Source organism: Chlamydotis macqueenii, chromosome 4, assembly GCF_036417535.1.
Source record: "Chlamydotis macqueenii isolate bChlMac1 chromosome 4, bChlMac1.mat, whole genome shotgun sequence".
NCBI classification, from domain to species: Eukaryota; Metazoa; Chordata; class Aves; order Otidiformes; family Otididae; genus Chlamydotis; species Chlamydotis macqueenii.
Window position 1 is genome coordinate 55,091,554 of NC_141559.1, and position 18,112 is coordinate 55,109,665.

General features: G+C 35.2%; 1 protein-coding gene across 4 annotated transcripts in view; it reads right to left on the minus strand.

Moving 5' to 3' along the window:
- Positions 1-18,112, minus strand: part of FIP1L1 (factor interacting with PAPOLA and CPSF1) — a 42,288-nt gene that overhangs the window by 8,746 nt on the left and 15,430 nt on the right. For all 4 annotated transcript variants that reach the window (XM_086747791.1, XM_086747794.1, XM_086747792.1 and 1 more), the window contains 5 exons: positions 9,831-9,924; positions 8,598-8,751; positions 3,287-3,313; positions 2,669-2,723; positions 863-918 (listed from right to left, as the gene is read on the minus strand). In XM_086747791.1, the coding sequence (XP_086603917.1) occupies positions 863-918; positions 2,669-2,723; positions 3,287-3,313; positions 8,598-8,751; positions 9,831-9,924 (386 nt within the window). The remainder of the gene's footprint in view (positions 1-862; positions 919-2,668; positions 2,724-3,286; positions 3,314-8,597; positions 8,752-9,830; positions 9,925-18,112) is intronic.

An 18,112-nucleotide genomic window follows, 5' to 3' on the forward strand; every position in this document is an offset into this window, starting at 1 on the left:
GAGGCTGGTGAAGCACTGGCACAGGTTGCCCAGAGAGGTGGTGGATGCCTCATCCCTGGAAACATTCAAGGCCAGGTTGGACAGGGCTCTGAGCAACCTGATCTGGTTGAAGATGTACCTCCTCCTTGCAGGGGGGTTGGACTAGATGACCTTTAAAGGTCCCTTCTAACCCTAACTAAGAAGAAGGCTCAAGAAGCAGAGCTGTGCTAGGTAACAGTTCTAAACTCATTGTAGGTTCTGTAGATGTCCATTTAATTGCACATAATGAAACCTCTATTTTGGTTCATTCTTACTATAAAACCAGAAAGAGATGTTTTTCAGATTCAGATTTTTTCCGTAGCATTAACAAAAAAACCAAACCAACAAACAAAAAAAAGACACCCAAAAAACCAAGACAGACTGACTTTTGCAACAGGATAGCTGAAGATTACAGTATCTTAGACAATCAGTTTTTCAAAGGAGAAATACATCACTCAGGATTTCGCAATGATTGGTCTTGCTGCTTAAAATTCTGATGATATCTTTGACAGTACTTTTTCTCCTGCTCCTAAATTCTACCAGTGCTTGGAAAATTCCCCCTGACTTGTGGTCCATATTATAGTGCATTAGCTTTTAAAATCACAGTTCTGCAAAAGCAGCATAGAAAGACATCCAGCATACAAATATGTAAGCAAAGCAATAATATTTACCAACAGCTGCTAAATTTACAACAGCATGTATCTGTTCATGATGGTAGGCAATGAGCTTTCATAATGAATTACTGAAAGGATCTCTTTAGAATCTCAGCTAAAATCCTGATAAATATATCAAACAATTTGATCTAGCACTAGCCAAAATTTTCAAAGTCAGCAAACTTACTCACCACTGCCATACGAAAACGCACGAACAGAACGACCATCATAGCCAGAAGAGTGTCCACTGTTGAAAAGAAAATCTGTGTGAAAATCCAGTTTTACCATCAAAGCTTCCTCTATCAATAAATATACACTTTTTATACTATTCCCTGAATTTTTACCACCATACAGACTAAAACAGCGTGTGTTGTAAATGGATTTAAGTTCTTCATTTTGAAAATCACTAACTAAGAAAGCTATCAATACAAATATGTGCATTTCATGTTTGACTACAGGAGGTGAAAATAGCATTCTTTCTTCTTAAAATTTAAAACAAAAAATATCCACACCATGAAAGCTGTTCTTCTGTATTTTCAAAGAATTTTCTGTTTCAACTATTTCCCATATCATGTTCCTGCATAGATATTGAATTTATTCTCCAATTCCTTGAAAGTGCTTAATTCATGAATGAAGCCATTCTCATTCTTTCTGTTAAAAAGTAGATATGTGAGCATATCTAAGAACAGGTGGACTTCAAATGTGTAGTTCTATAAATAAACTATTAAATTAGCTACACATTTTTTAGGCTGACTTCTTTCAGTGGTAGCCAAATCAAGTAGGTAAAAATCAGACAGGTTAAAAAGGATGGTATGTGCATAGGACATAATTCACACACATATAATTCTTTCATGACTTTCAGCACTTCCTACATAACTTGAAAGAACTATCTTTGCAGTATTTAACCAAAGTATTATTTCTGTTCTTGAAGGCACCTGAAGTTTTGGGTTAGCTTAATTTAAAAACAAAACAAAACCAATGATAATGAAAGTCCAAGTATGACATTTAGTTCCTAGGTTCCACAATAAACTTGTTTTTTTCACATCATATTTCAGAAACTATATAAATATTATCTACAAGTAAATGCAATGAGTGCCGCTTAACAGTCAGAAGCAGCAGCCACTCACAGCAACTGCCAGTATGAAATAATAAATTTACTTTCATGCACATCAAATGCATCCAGTTAGTTTTTTCTTAATTAAATCAGATGAGGATTTTCTCAGAGATTTACCAGCACCATCCTGTAGTGTATATGTTAAAATAATTTTCAGTTTCAAAGGAACAGATGTGTGCACCCTCCTTCAGTGAAATCCAAAGGACTGGCAAGAGGCTTGCACCATCTTCTTAAGTGAGCTTTGTATATGACCTGGTTTTGGTCTCTAGCAAAATATAAATACTTCTCAAGTGCTGGGCTGGCTAACTTTTTTCTCTCCCTCCCTTTAATTTTTTTTAAATATATATATTATGTATGTATGCATATACATGTACATAAAAAAGGTATTGAAAAAATACTATTAAAGCTGAACCCTTAGAACAAACACAATAGAAATAATAGAAATACAGATTTGGATTCTGTGGAACTCTGGTATTTCCTATAGTTTATGAGGGCTTGAATCTGTGGCCAAACTGTGTATTTGTATTTATAGAAAATGATATGGTAGCTGATAACTATAAGGTAAGCTTAAATAAGCCTTCAGACTACCAAGGAATACTTTAACAATCATTACCTTGACCTTGTTCTTAAATCTTGGTATCAATATAGTGTCATAACTCAACTAAACTAGTAAGTGGTCAAGTAATCTACTTAAAAGGATATTAAGTGTCAGACAGGTGAGACTAGTAACATTTCTGTAAAAATGCTGTAAAAATCTGAAACCGTCTCCCCACTCCCAAATAAAACATCCATAAAACACTGTGTAGTGTAAGAGTCCTTATTAATTTATTTCCGTTACAGAATATTTATTTATTGCTTTCTAAGATTTCAAACAGATAATCACCTGTCTATTGTAGGTATGAGGGAAGGTGGAGGACCGCCAGGTGGTGGTGGAAAGCCTGTAATAATAATTTAGGTCAGGAAGAAAAAAAACCCAACAACAACATAAACACATAATAGAACTAGGCTAAGCATACAACAGCAAACAAATTCCAGAGAGTACAACATAAAAATTATTTCTCACTGTGTAAATGGGTTTTACTTTCTAAGACTGAGAACTACTTTCCAGATCAACAGAGTATTAAACATATATTATCAGTAGTTCAAATCAAATACCTTATCAATCTTAAAAACACAATCATTTAGAAGCATAGGAAAATTCCTGAGTATCTAACAATATTTACTAAACAACAATCACAACTATTTTCTGCATACCTGAAAAAAGAATGGAAAGAAAAGAAGGAAGCACAACATCTAAGAAACAAGCTGATTAGGTCCACTAGTCAACAGAATTTTGCACATTGTTTCTGCCTGGCCTCAAATTATCTGAGCCCACATCTATACATACAGTTTTGTATTTATTAAATTTTATCTATATAACCAAAAGGAAATTGCTAAGTTGCACATCAGTTAAGTTTTAATTTCTTAACCAAATGTGGAAAAAAATTCTAAGCAAGTTTACCTGGTGGTGGCACTGTTATTGGTATACCTAAAAAGACAACAAATAATATATCAGTTATAGTAATAGTTTGTTTATTATCTGTGGATCTAAAAGCAGACTGAGCTATCATCACACACATGATCAAGAAGAATGATAAGTTATTTTTTTGTGTCTTCAGATCAATATCTCACATTAATTGTTAAGATTCTATGCAAGCCTTGTGAAACCCAGCTTTTTATTTAAATTTATATTCTGCAGGATCTTACTTAGAAAGAAAAAGACAAAGGAAAAAAAAAGACAATGACTCTGCGTCTCAAAATTCATAACCCTAAAATGTTTAATATCCAGAAAGTAACATCCCACAGAATAGATTTGCTTCATTTTCTATTCCATGACTGGATGGAAGGAAACACAATTGGCCTCTGACCTTTAAAAGCTTAGTATAGGACATAATAGGTCCACATGGATAAAATATTCTAGCAAAATAAGCAGTACAAATTTTTTAGTCAATGCTATATCACACTGCAATTAATCATTCAGTTGCTGCTTGGAGGGAAAAAACATTGTTTGGTACTCTATTTTCTTAGAAATACCTGAGAAAGGAGCATCCTTTAATACATTCAAAATGGTTCTAACTTTTCCAGGTTTCAGACCTAGCCTAGCTGTTACAAATCTAACTAAAAGCTGAGAAATTGTTCCTAACTAAATTTAGCTGGCTTAACAAAATACACTGCCTCAACATATAAACCACAAAAATAATAAAGCGGGCTAAAACATTGTAGTCAGAAAACAGGCTACTTCAGCAGGCATAAAGCTCTTTCAGTTATGAGCAACTCTGCTACTGTTAAAAAATAAGTACTTTCAATCTGACAACTCACTGCAAGACTTTGGGGGAGAGAGAACAGAAAACTTTGCCAAGTGCTTTCATCAGTTTTGCCATAACTGCATAAACATCCAGACAGAACAGCAGCCAGACTCACTTAAATTAAAACCCATCTCATTCAAGTTCCAGACTCCATCATTCAGAGAATATCCCAGATGTACTGGCCACTGTACGATTAATTTTATATATATACCATTAGTTCAACATTAGAACTAAAAGATTACTATATGGTAGCAATATTTAACTACATCTACGTACTATAATGTCTAAAAATGCCAACTGCTCCCAAATTGCTTTGGCAGAAGGACAGAATGAAGAGATATGCAAGCTGAGGAAGAGCAATCAATACCAACGTTCACTAATTTCTGGTGATTTCACAGACATGAATTCTTACCAGCGTTAATCCTACAGATTTAAACAAACTGTGAGACAAAACAGAGGTTGCTGTCCAATCCTGAAGATTTAAAATCTAATCTCTCAGTCAAAATGTAAATCAGGAGACAATGAAACCCAAAAGTGACATTTCTAAACTGCATGAGCTATTTTCTCTTCACCAGCACACAAGCTTTCCAGTGTGCACTATCGTTGTTGAGAACACTGGAAATTACACCATAAAAAGTTTGACAGTGGAACGTTTAAAAGACCAAACACTCCTAATAAAAATTTCTGAAAGAAACGGAAGACTGGGAGCTCAAACTGTTGCATAGCTGAAGTATTTTCTATTAATCTTTTTTGGTTAACTGTCCACCTTAATAGATTCTTCATGAGCCTACACCATCAAAAATACATAAACATAAAAATATTTTAGAAATCACTGAGACAAAACTCCTCCAGTAATGTCAAGAACGTAAGCTAAAAAAAAAAATCAGATCTCTCAAATTTATTAATTTATTAGCTCTACCTTATGCTTGAAAAAATTCAATCGCTGCACCAGTACACTGTTAGCATTGAACATGGCTCTCAGCACTGTGCACAGAATTGCCTAGAAAGCCACCAGCTAATACTCCTTACAAAAAGGAAGACATTCCGATTAAAATATTAATATATTAATAAGAATTTTATCTTGTGCAGAAATATAAATAAAAATATCATCACATGGTTACAAGCCAAATGAAAAATTTCACTGGAGAGCCATTCAAACAAAATTAATAGACTGAATACAACTAATATCCAGAGACCAAACGTCCAAATAATTTTAATGAATTGGTTAATGTCAGACATTATACTAAAAAACCACATAGGCATTTTTTTCCCCAAAAGCCCTTCAGAACAGTTAAAAGGTCACGATTAATGATTATATCATTTTAAGACAGAAGCTAATTTACTTGATGGTATCATGATTAAAGAAACATTCTTCTACATTCCAAGTTAGCAAGTATCAGTAAAAGATCTAAACAAAGGGGTTTTTCCCCTCACCTTCTTCACTAACACACAAATATGACAGAAAAAAAAGAAAAAAAAGAAAAAAAGCATAAACTTCAGTTAACAGAAAACTAAGAATCTCTTAACTCTTCACTCTTTTGTATTCTACTAATGCAGTGTATGAAAACATACTTGAAGCGTCATCAGTTACTTCTTCAGAGAAAGAAAAAAAGACTAAAATATTGAGCCACTTCTTGCAATGAAGGGACTAAATCTGAATATCAGTGCAAGAAGGTGACTTAATACAGATCACATCCCTACAACACCTTGTACTGCCACAAACCCACGCCTGGCCTAAACCTAAATATCAAGACTTGTGTGTCAAAAGCAATCCAAATGGCATTACTGCAGTAACCTACAGTAGGTTACATTTTACCTAATGTGCTCAAAATTGCTTTCAGGACATTGTATACCATCCTACTAACTCAAGTCTGGTAAATACTTACAGAAAACCAAGTAGGTTTTACTGAAGAAAAGCAATGCCATGTGTGTTTCACTTGTAGAGAAAGGAATTAAACATGATTAACACTGCCACAGTAGCAACATACCACACATTAGCTGAACTGTGTAATAGCCCCCAGCAAGGTAATATAACTCAACTTCGTGTAAAAACTGCTTTTGCCACAGGCTAAACTAAGTCAAATTCTCTCTCCTTTATCACAAGATTAAGAGTACACACTTAGATTGCTGGGGCTGAGCAGATGTACAGTTACCTGCTAAGCCCTGGTGTAACTCTACACAGTCAAACTTCACAAAGTTCTGCAACAGAAGCTTAATACTTCAGAGAATTTTCTTTTAATATCACAAATACATATCACATTTTAACTACACTCTTAAACCAAAACACACAAAACTTTTAAAGCCTGTTAAACAGAAGCATTCACTTTCTTCTTTAGATTTAAAATTACTCCAACACAGCAATAAACAAAGCAAACAAAAAACAACACTTTTTTTTTGCCACGGCCAGTGATCTCCTAGGAGTATTTCAAAATTTTCTGTGTTTGGCCCTTTGAATCATTCCAGGACTCATTCCTCAAAAAATACTTGAATCACAGGAGTGAATGAATTCAGAGCAAGAGATCTAACTTCAAAGCAAGATCCTTTTTCAAAGGGGCTTTTGGAGGATGTTTTATATTTGGAATACTTAAATTTTCTGGCAAGTAGTCCCAGTTTAATATTGGGTAAGAGTAGGTTTTTTCCTCCCCCTCCACTGAACCTAGGAGGGATGGCAGATTCTATTTTAAGAACAGCTTTGAAGATAAAAAGCTGGCAACAGCACAATTAAAACACAGGCCTGAAGAAACCAAATCCACAGCTCTTAATCGTTACTTTCGAATCTACTCGAAGCACGGAAGGATGTTGAAGGAGACCTTCTGAACAAGCGTATGTCATAAACTCGTCTGTAAACCACAAGACTAAAGCCAAACCTGCTTGCTACATCTGTAACACATCTGGATTTCTGTCACCTTTAAAAGCTCAACAGGTGAGGGGTTTCATAAAAACAGACCAGTATACCTATATGACATCTCTGCACCAAGTGCATTTGGGATGTGCGGGGCTTCCTCTGGCGCTTTTAATAATATGCAACTTAAGACTACCTTTTCTGTACCACTTAAAATAACTACTTTCTAAAAATTTGCAATGCATTACCTATATTACTTTTTCAGAAAGGTTTTAATACAGCCTAAAACTGCAGTTAGCATTAGCATGACGTTCCTCTCTTTTCTGTTGGCCCTACAGTAAGGAAACATCACCAAATTGCCAGAGGAGTAGCATATTCACTCTTTAGACAACGTATTTTTAAAATTTATGCACAAAACCTTGGAAAAGAGTACAGAATTATTTCATCTTCAAATCTCTTCTCCCTTCTGTTTTCTAGGTTGCACTATTTTGTGTATGACAGTCACTGATGAAAGCCAGAGCTTGCCAGGCAGCAGGAGTTAATAGCTTTAAAAAAAATCAGCAGCATAATTGATTAAAGTAACCTCTTCTATGAGGATTTAAACCCTATAAAGCCCCACACAAAGTTGTTGCACAGAAATAACGTTACTTCCTTGCTCATATGCAAGAGTATTAACAGAGAAACTTCTCAGATTCCCTATGCGAACAGAATAGCAAAGAAACTGCTCAGCAAGATTTCAGAACAAGACAAGCAAAAGAATGCAAGGAACAAATGGAGAAAATAAGAAAAGGGGCTTCACCCTAAATCAGTCTCTTCTATAAATAAATCCTTCATTTTCCAACTCAAACACTCCCCAAGGTTTCTACATCTATTTTCATTTTTACTGACCTTGCTAAGTCCTTTTGAACTTAATTCCTTAAAATGACACCACTCAGGTAACTACACTATTTGTGCAAATACCCATGACACTCTCTCCAGTAAATTTCCATAAATATTACGTTTCAGTAAATATCAGTACATTTTAAATCAGTTTTAACAATGAAAACAGCTCTCAAAGAGAAGATCTCTCTAAGATTCAGAGACATGGGACACCAGATAAAAACATCAGGTGCTAATAAGACCTCTGAAAGAAAGGATACAGCACAAATTCAGGTCTTACCAGACTTTCAGGAATGAATACATACTGTGAGGGGAAAGGGGAATTAATGTTTCCATTGCTGCTTTGACCCTGGACATCAGAGAACCCAACTTTAAACACAAATTCATGGTATGCCATACTTTTACCTCAAAAGTTTGTACAATGATTTGTTAACATGCATCTCAACAGCATTAATAGTAGTTGAACCACAGAAAACAGCTTCTCACTTCAAAGACTTTCAAGGACACAAGATCCAACATTTAGTCTTTAGGTAATTATTTACTACTTGGGACTACTCTTGCTGAGAAAGTAAAGACAAAAGTTTCTGTTTCTGCCTTTCAGATATATTTACGAAAAGAGTAGGACACAAAATGCTGCACATACAGCCAAATGTGCATGGAATTGCTATCTTTAATCCATTATCATCAACCATTTGATGATAACGCATCTCTCATTTTCCACATCCTATGCAGTGCAGGATATTTACCTGGTGGGGGAATCAGAGGTGGAGCAGTACTGACAGTTGGAGGGGGTGGGAGGAAAGGAGGTGGTGGAAGGTGGGTAGGCGGAGCTCCTGGAGGGAAAAATGGAGGTGGCTTGGTAAAATTGTCTACTTCAGGATTAGATCGTTCTGAAAGAACCTGTAAAATATCAAACTATAGTTACAATTGCTATGTCAAAAGGGTAGAAGATAGGTTTCCTCTCTTTCCAGCTATTACAACAGGAAACTATTACTTAGGCATCTAAAGAGCCATATTCAGATGGTTTAAGCATCCCTATGTTCAGTGTTCCATACTTGCGAAGTACCTCTGAGGGTCTAAGAGCAGCCAATAGGGAACAATAAACATAAGATCTGAGAGGGAATACAAGCCATCTGAATACGGTCCCCCAAAAAATCTTAAATTGACATATAACGGAAAATATTCTAAATATCAATATGAAAAGCATGAAAAAAACCAAGACTTCAAATTACATAAACACTGTGAGAAGATCAGCTGAAAAATACATGGCAGTGTTTTCAATATCAGCACTACAATCCATATTACTTTCATAATACTGATAATAATACAACAATAATTCCTGAGTTGGCATGGAAATGCAGCTAGAGCATGAAGCAAACTTGATTCTTCTCCACAGGTAGGTCAAGAAAGAAAAAGTGTATTCAATCTTAACACATTTAGTTGTTTTCTTAAGATAATCCAAGCTCGTAACGACTAAAATCATAAAGACTAATCCTAGAATTTACAGTAAAATAATACAATATAAATTTTTAAAAGAGTACTATCAACTATTTATTCCTTCACAACTTATTTTTAAAAGACTGCATTTCTCAAACTACATACGAAGAGGCTTTCACTTTCAGTGAAAGTGTCTGTTAGGAATAGGGAGAAATGTATAGTCAGTTTAAGTATTTATCTTTGCAAGGTAGTAAACAAAATGCTATCCAATGCAGATCTAGCAGAGTCAATGCTGTCTCCTGGATTGCAAGTCTGCAATATTGCTTATTTCCTTTCAGTACGTATACCAAAACATTTACCTTTTGAAATATATCAAATATTTCATCTTAATATATTTCAATCAACTGCCACAGTTCTTCCTAAACTTAAAGCTAGTTTTGTATTACTCATTCATAACACATTGAACTGTTTTAATCAGGAGCTACAAGGAAAGCAAAACTGTCTTTTAGTCAAAGATAGTGTGTAAATCTGTAGTGTAAAACCTGTATGTTGCTGTTTTCATTAGCACGCCGTCGTCCTTCTACCCTGCTAATAGTGATGGTCTGTCCAATCACATCTATTGTGCCAGATAATCGCCTGCAACACAGGACAAACCAGAATCAACAGGCAGAATTAGAAAAGAAATTAAAAAAAAAAAGAAAAAGAAAAGAAAGATAAAGACTTATGGACTTCTTTCATTGCAATTACAAGTTCCTTCTCCTGTATAAAACAAAATCGACTGTTTCTGAAGCACATTAAATTTGATAAATTTGCTGAAATATGCAAGTGTATAGAACTAAACAATATAGCTGTAAAGGCTCCTATAGGATGAAGGGTGACCGTCTCCACATTCCCATTCCATCCCCTACAAGATAATAGACCTAAACTTCTGTCACTGATAAAAGAAAAAAAGGGAACAATACAATGAGATCACAAAAAACCTCAGTAAGAAAAAAAAGTATATTAAACAGAACTTCTACAACAATCTAAAGTAAAATAGTTATAACTAATAACTAGAAATAAATTCTAAACTGCAAGAAACCATACTGGAGGATTCCATGGAAGATCAAATGAAAGTAAGTTAGCAGGTGGAAATAAATGTAAACCAATCCTACCACACACACTATAGATACTGCAGCACATATTGAACAAAATCAGCTGCCATCCCTCTTGTCTTGGACTATACAGTCTCCATATCAAACAGAAAGTATATGAAACTAGTAGGCATTGACCTCATCAAACTCAAAGGAATCTTAGACCAAACATTCATACTTCTGTCCCTCAGTTTTCCAAGTGCAAAACATGTCTCTCAAACAGCTCTAAAACATTTGCATTGCTAACCACTGTGTTCACCTCCACACCTCCATTAAAAAAACCCTGAAAACAGAGCAGCACAAGACTCACTTCAGACTCCCTTACAATCCACACAAGCAACATAAAAACATAATGTAAATTAAGAATACCTACATTAAAAATAGTTAGCAACGGATTTTTAAAGAAAGATTACAAGAAAAGTGACATATATTTATTTATTTATTTACACTTTCTTTCCCAGTTTCTGCCAATCAAATACTTGGGACTTCCCAAGTAATTTGGCCATTGTATTTAATGGCTCCTGATTAACGTACATTTTGCACAATCTCTTTTGAACACACTTGTACTTTTGATCTCCAGAGATGAGATCTGTTTCAGCTACTTTTTGCCTGGCAATTATGCATAGTGCTCTACAGTCCTTTTGTTAAAAAACATACATACATTCAATAAATTCTCTGTTCTCTGATAGCACAGTATTCTTGGTACCTCTCTTGTATCTCTTCAGTTGTCTCTTTTGCAAGGTGAATTAGTCAACACCTCCCCTCACACAGAAGTAACTCTATAACTTTCATTATTTGTGTCACCTTTTTGTGGACTCACCCTATTCCTACTACATCCTTCCCTGTATGACATAAACGGAACCACAGATAATATTCAGCTCTCAATGCATCATGGCTTTATGTAATATCATAATGACTTTTCCTCTTCTGTTCCCCACTGCTATTGACAACTACCATTCCATATTCTTAGATCAGCTAACACTGGAAAGGGAACTGACGTTTTTGGAAGTAGCAACAACAATTCCAGAATCTCTTTCTCAATGGGCAACAGGCAAATTACAGACTATCACTATATAAACAGATGATTAGGGTTGATTTTTTTTTCCGACCCTTCCCCCCTCGCCTTTTTCCTCACATATTTATGATTCCACATAGATTAATAATTTTTGCTAATAAAGCTAAATTGACTTTGAATCATCTATACTAGTAAGACAAAAGAATAGCACTTGAAAAAATATTTTGTTAAATATAAACACATAAATAGATGCATACAGGAATTTGTACCATTCTGTAACACTATACATTCTTTAATAATCTTTCCTTTTAATTCTGTATACTATACAAATGCTGCTGCTTCTTTCCTCAGGCTGAAGAAACGAGCTGTTGAGGTCTTCACATCAAAGAACTAATCAGAGTAAAACTTCATAATCAGCTTTGGATGAGCTGGCTACTGTCCTAACTAGTAGTCTGGACAACTCTTCTCTTCTTTTCCTCCAGAACAGTTCAGTATGAAGGCAGATTCCCAAGTCCCCATCAAATTTACTTCAGCATTATTGCTCCACAATTAATGGCATAAGCAAATATAGGAGCAGTATCAGTGCTAAGATAAAAAAAATTTCTATTTACTTGTCCTCATTAGGTCCTGGACAAAGGGACAACAAGAATGATTAAATCTATTATTCAGTCTGTAAACAAATCTTCAGCCTTGAACAAAATATTCTTTATGCTGGAAGAGACCTGTCTTTGGTGGCTGAAAATTATTTTGTTCAAATTTTCACACTAGAATGACGTAAAGTACACTTTCCTTATAACCCCAAAGAAAAATTGCTGCTTCCTTTGAACAGATATTGATTGGAAACAGGGATTGAGAATTGGTCTTTGTCTCAAACTGACAGAAAAAAACAGAAGCCAAAAATTAGTCATTGTGATTACTCGTAACAAAAAAAAAAAAAAAAATTAACTAATCTTAACTAATATTACCCTAAAAAATCATTAATTTCCACCCCGCCCCCCCCAAGTTTTCCACCTGGTAAGTTGTGCTAACAGCAAGCTACCATATTTCTGCCAGCAAGGTGAAAGTTAGCCTTGGCCTGCTGAACAAATTACACCACCAGTACCTGCACAGGTTTAAATTTCTCTCCTAATTTTTTCTTCCAAAGATATTTTAAAATTCCCAGATATACAAGTCACACAGGAAGTGGAAAATATATTGTTGCTATCTATACTCACATTTGTCAGAGTGACTAGAGCGACAGTTGCTCCTCAATGCTATTTCAACTTTCCCTCACCCACCCTGTGTAGTCACTTAACAAGGTTCATAATAACTTTTTTGCAATGATTAAAATCTCACAATTTGTAACACAAAATAATTAAAATAAACCAACTGTGACAGACTTTTCTTTATCTATTCACTAAATGATTTAGACCACTTTCAGCATAGCTTTAATACCAGCCAGTATGTGTATTTCTTTCTAACTTTGTGTTTCACTCTCAAGATAGATTCCCTTCAGAAGCACTCACAGGAAAACACTGCTCTGGTAAAGTAAAGACAAGCTTCACGAAGGCCTGTTATTTCTAATTATTTCAAAGAGTGCCACATTCTAAAGTAACAGAATACTCACCTGAAGTAGTAGAAAGCGGAGATTTTTCTTCGGGTGCATTAAGAAGAGGCAAATACAGCCTTAAGTATCTTAAGTATCCTACAGTATCTTAAGGCTAAAGAGATTATAGCAAACCCACTCCATGACAAACATGCCAAAAGCCTTCACACCAGGGTCTCATTTTCGTCCTCACGGCAAGAGCCCAAAGACCTTGTGCCCACTTTCTGACTCAGACCAAGTACTGTCTTATCCTTACCAAACTTTTACAAAGTGATAAAGCTACAGAAGCAAACTCCGTAAGACTTAGCCGTCTCTCAAATTTTTGCCCTTGTTTTCTTGTGATCAACATGTCTGCACTGACTGTGAAGTAGTTATGACATCAGAAAAATGTCATAATTCTTATTTTAGATAACTATTACTACAACAAATGGAGTATTGCTGTATAGATCACAAGAATGAAATCAAGGAAAACGGAATATAAAACTACTACAGCAAAGCAGTATTTCACTACCAGATATAAAAACGCAAATAAGTGAAACTAAGAAGAGCTTAATAAACAAAGGAGAAATCAGGAGTACCAGCACCACTGTGTCAAGGAATCTGCAGATATAAAATCAGAGATTCTAAACTGGACCTTCTTGCCTGGATGCCTATACATTAGAGGTCATATAGCATATTTTAATTAGTTTTAATTTGACAAAATGTATTTTATTTAGAAAAAACACAACCTTGAACTTAAATTTTCAGTTATTTCAGTTCACAATGCCTAGCAAGATATTCCAGTCCACACTGGAGTTAATGTGTGATTTTAAAATGCAAATACATCTCACTTCAGTTTCCAAATGAGCCAATCTATTAAGTTTGTGTCTGTTAGACTGAAGTTGCTCCTACTACAAAATTCTTAACTCACATGTGCGTACTCATATAGTCTTCTAAGAGAGGTATCTTTAAGACCCAAAGAGCATCTGAAATTGTGGCCACGCAGCTGTCAACTGCAACTTCCTATTTTTAAAACTTTTCAAAGAAGAATGAAAACGCTAAAGTGAGGGTAAAGACATGATGGCATTCCATTGGACACAAACACTAAAATTTAAAGCATAATCAATTTCTCAAAATCTTCAATAAATCAACCACATGGGAACACACTGAAAGTAAAGGATTCCGGGTGCCAGACCAGAAAATTATATGACGAGTATCTGAATGTCATCTACCAAAACTAAAACCTTGTATCTGTGACAATAGGGAACCATTATTTTGAAGACAGGAAGAATTTGAACTATAGTGAACATTCCTGTTCGCAGCCCCCCAAAAAAACGAAACCCAGAAATCTAGCTTTATAGATAATTTATAACTTTACTTTTCTTACTCAGATAGAACAAAATCTACCTGCTTTGCAGCCCACAGTTAATTTCTAAGAGAGGTTAAAAAGCAAGATTCACTTAGTTCAACTCCATTAGAAAATGAGGTATTAAATGCACTGGTAATGGATGAGAGAAACAAAGGTGTATCTATGTCACAGCTACAATGGAAATCATAGTAAAGAAAATTGACAACATTCATCAACAGCAAGATACACAACAAAATAAAAGAAAGACTGGAAAAAACTTCCAGGAAATATCAGAAGTAAAAAAAAAAAACAAAAAACCATCAAAACTTATAGTTTTATAAGAGAAGTTCCTGAGTTATTTGTATCTAGTGGACTGCTAACAACATTAATACAAATAGCAAGGAGAACAGCTGGAAGTTGAGATTACAGGCTCCACGTTCTGCCAGACTGACAGCTCTGACTCCAACTGCTCAAATACCTAGATTCCAGTGCAGCTGAAGAAGACACAGCAGACACAGAGCACAAAGGACCAATTAGATCTCCCAGAGATAATCTAAATTTCCTTGGCAGACTGCATACTGAGGATGATCCAAATGCCCTTCCTCTGAGCTTTGCAATATCTGAGTTTAGAGCTTCGTCTTGGATTTTAAAGCAAGCTCATTAAGCACAGCAGTTTGGAGGAAAAGTCCAACGGTGCACGAGTCCGAAAACACATCTGCAAACTAAAACAGTATGTACTACACAGCAGCCTCTCCAAGGACAACACAAGTTTAAGAAATTCTCTTTTCTTCTAACATCACATCCTAGAAGTCAGATTGTTTCAGCCTAAATCCTGAAATAATCAACACTCGCTTTCCTAATCCTCTTCAGTAGCCTTGTGTGCATATATTCCAGCACTACTGTACTTTTTCCAGATTATTATTTTGCTTTCAGTAACTAACAGAAAAATATAGGTATTATAAAACAATTGCTAAACCAACTGTGTTTCACTATAAAAAAAACCAAATTGTACAACAACCAAATTTTGTCTCAGTCTTCACTCTAACAGCTCATTTGGTTTCAGAGTTTTAAGTCACTGGTTCTCCTCCATCACTGGCATCTTTGCTAATTACAAAAACCCATACCCTAGAAAACTCATTTTACCTAGCTTTAGTCCTTGTGTATAATAGATGACACTCTCCTACAGCAAGAAGTCCCTCCTCAGGTGATCCCCTGCTTGACTCGCTCCACTGTTTTACAGGGCTTCCATTGGGAAGTCATGTACTTCAAATTAAGACGACTCTTCTCTTGCACTGTTCGCACACTGCCAGCAACTCTTGGAATCAGTGATGAAAACACAGGCAATGGACACCAATTCAGGAGTACTGGACATTAAAGAAATACGTGCATCAACCATACCACAATAACACCAATTTTGGCTTAGGAAGCAGCTCAAATACAACAGTGTATTATCAAAGGAAGCAAATCTAGACTACCAGTTGGTTGCTAGACACCAACTTTAATGAAACAAACAGGGCTTTCACTTAATTTTTTCTAAAGAACATGCCTATGCTTTACTCATTCTTACTGAGCTGCTGCTTTAAAATTAACTTTTTAATAATGTTTTATAGTGGTACGTCCATTATTTTTGCCAACAGCTCCCGAGAGATTTAATTTTTGTAATGATGGAAGAGTTCAGGAATTTGCCATCATATCTTGAAGTTGGCAAATTCTTTATTTCCAAGACTGCAATAATGATTTCATTAAGTACTCCAATAGAAGAGTTTGAGATTGAATGAGAGAAGGCATATGTTCACTTGCAAACGGAGTGGCAGATGACACCAATGTCAAAAACATGATCTACACAAAGGCAATGGGGCATCTGCACTGTGGAGTATTTAACAGTTCAGCAATTTGTAAGAGAGGCGAATCTAAAGCCTTGGATCTTAAGCAACAGCAAGTTGGCACACGGGGAAATTTCAGAGACCCTCAAGTCGTTACCTAGTTTAGTGGTAAGAAGTTAAGCAGGCGTTACTAGGTTTCTGTCTCAGTGCTGTATGCAAAGAAAAGAAAGGGCTTGGTTTCTCCCTTGCACAATCAAGGCACCTGGGATACAGATGCATTCCCAATTGATACATCCAAACATAAAAAGGCAATCCACGGGTGTGGGATGCACATGAACCCACAGAGTTCACACAAAGTGTAGCTTGAAAGGAACATTCCAGCAACTCAGTGAGTGATTTCACTCTAATTAGAGAATGGTTATTTACGAGCTATTTGCACTATGAATACCACCCTCCATGGAGATTTAATCCAGAAAGACATCTCAACCTCATTTGGCAAGCTGAGCTTATTTAGGTTCTACAGAGCAAAAAGAAAGGGAGGAAAAAAGAAGAAGAAGAAGAAAAAAAAAAAAAAAAAAAAAGATAAAACCTCATTATTTTCCAAATATATAGCTTCAGAAATCACTTATCATCACCACCACAAGTAATATAATGAACTGCTTTTTGAAAAAAAAAAAACAAACACACACACACACACTTTTCAGGATTCAGTAATGGTCTAACTACTGGGTGTCATATTTATTCACTAGACTTATAGTCTCATCTAAGAATTACAGAATGATAGCATACTTTAAAAAATGTATTTAATATGTTATGTTCCTTCTTGTCTTGCTTATGTGTTTTACACTTTATTGTCCTCCTGAGGATAGCCTCAACTTTGCTGAGCTCACTTACTACTGATAGATATAATTAAGAAGCAAACAAATTTAATGTATATATCATTGACATAAGAAATAGACATTTTTTCAGAATAATATCTGAGTTTTCATCATTTAATCTTACAAGGCTAGTTCATAGAACAAGAGAAATCTGTATTTTTTTTTTTTTGTAGTAATGACATCACAAATCCATTTTCTACAAAAATTCTGTTTATAAAAAAGCCCAAGCACAGAGAAAGCTGATAAATAGCCCTTCACATTGACAGGTTAACTTCTCTGAAAGCAAAATCCATTTAAATGTAATGTGCTCTTTAATAATAACCCAAAAAGCATACAGGGACGTTAAAAATCCGAGCTTCTGACAGAACAAGGTTCTGAGATAAAGAGCTAGTCTAGATATTACTGGAATGAGAAAATATCAGTTTTAACATCCAGCTTGCAAATGAAACTTCTGCTTATCCCTTTGCTACTAAAGAAATACAGTCCTTGAAAAACGACATAAGGAAAAGCACTAGTCTACAAAACAGTAAGATATCTCTATAACCTGGTTGGCTAAGACAGGTTTGCAATATGTTAAATTCTCTTCATGTTCTGGAAAGTACTACACTCAAAATAGATTTCTTCAGGTTTTTACCTTAACTGTGACTATGCACATAATGAATCTTTAATTAGCTACCTCTAGAGAACAAACATTCTGGTTTATACCATATTGTTTGTATATGATGTGCACTTACTAAACGATCTCCCTTATGTTCTAACTCCTCTGTCAGAGTTACACAACACTAGATGCTATTCAACAGCTCTAAATTTCAAAGAATCAAGATGAGAATTTCTGGTGTCATTTCTAATAGCTCACCTATGATTAAGACAGCCATTGTTTATAAAGTCAAGCAAAAGTTTTCACAGACACATTGCATGAACTGAATTTTTCTTTGAACCAAGCATTAGGATGCAATTCTAGTGAAGTAGTAACTTTTATTCACTGGTGAGCAATATTTCTATTTTGTAAACTACAGCCTCCATATTGGTAATGAGTAATATTCTTGCTAGACTCCAGAGAATT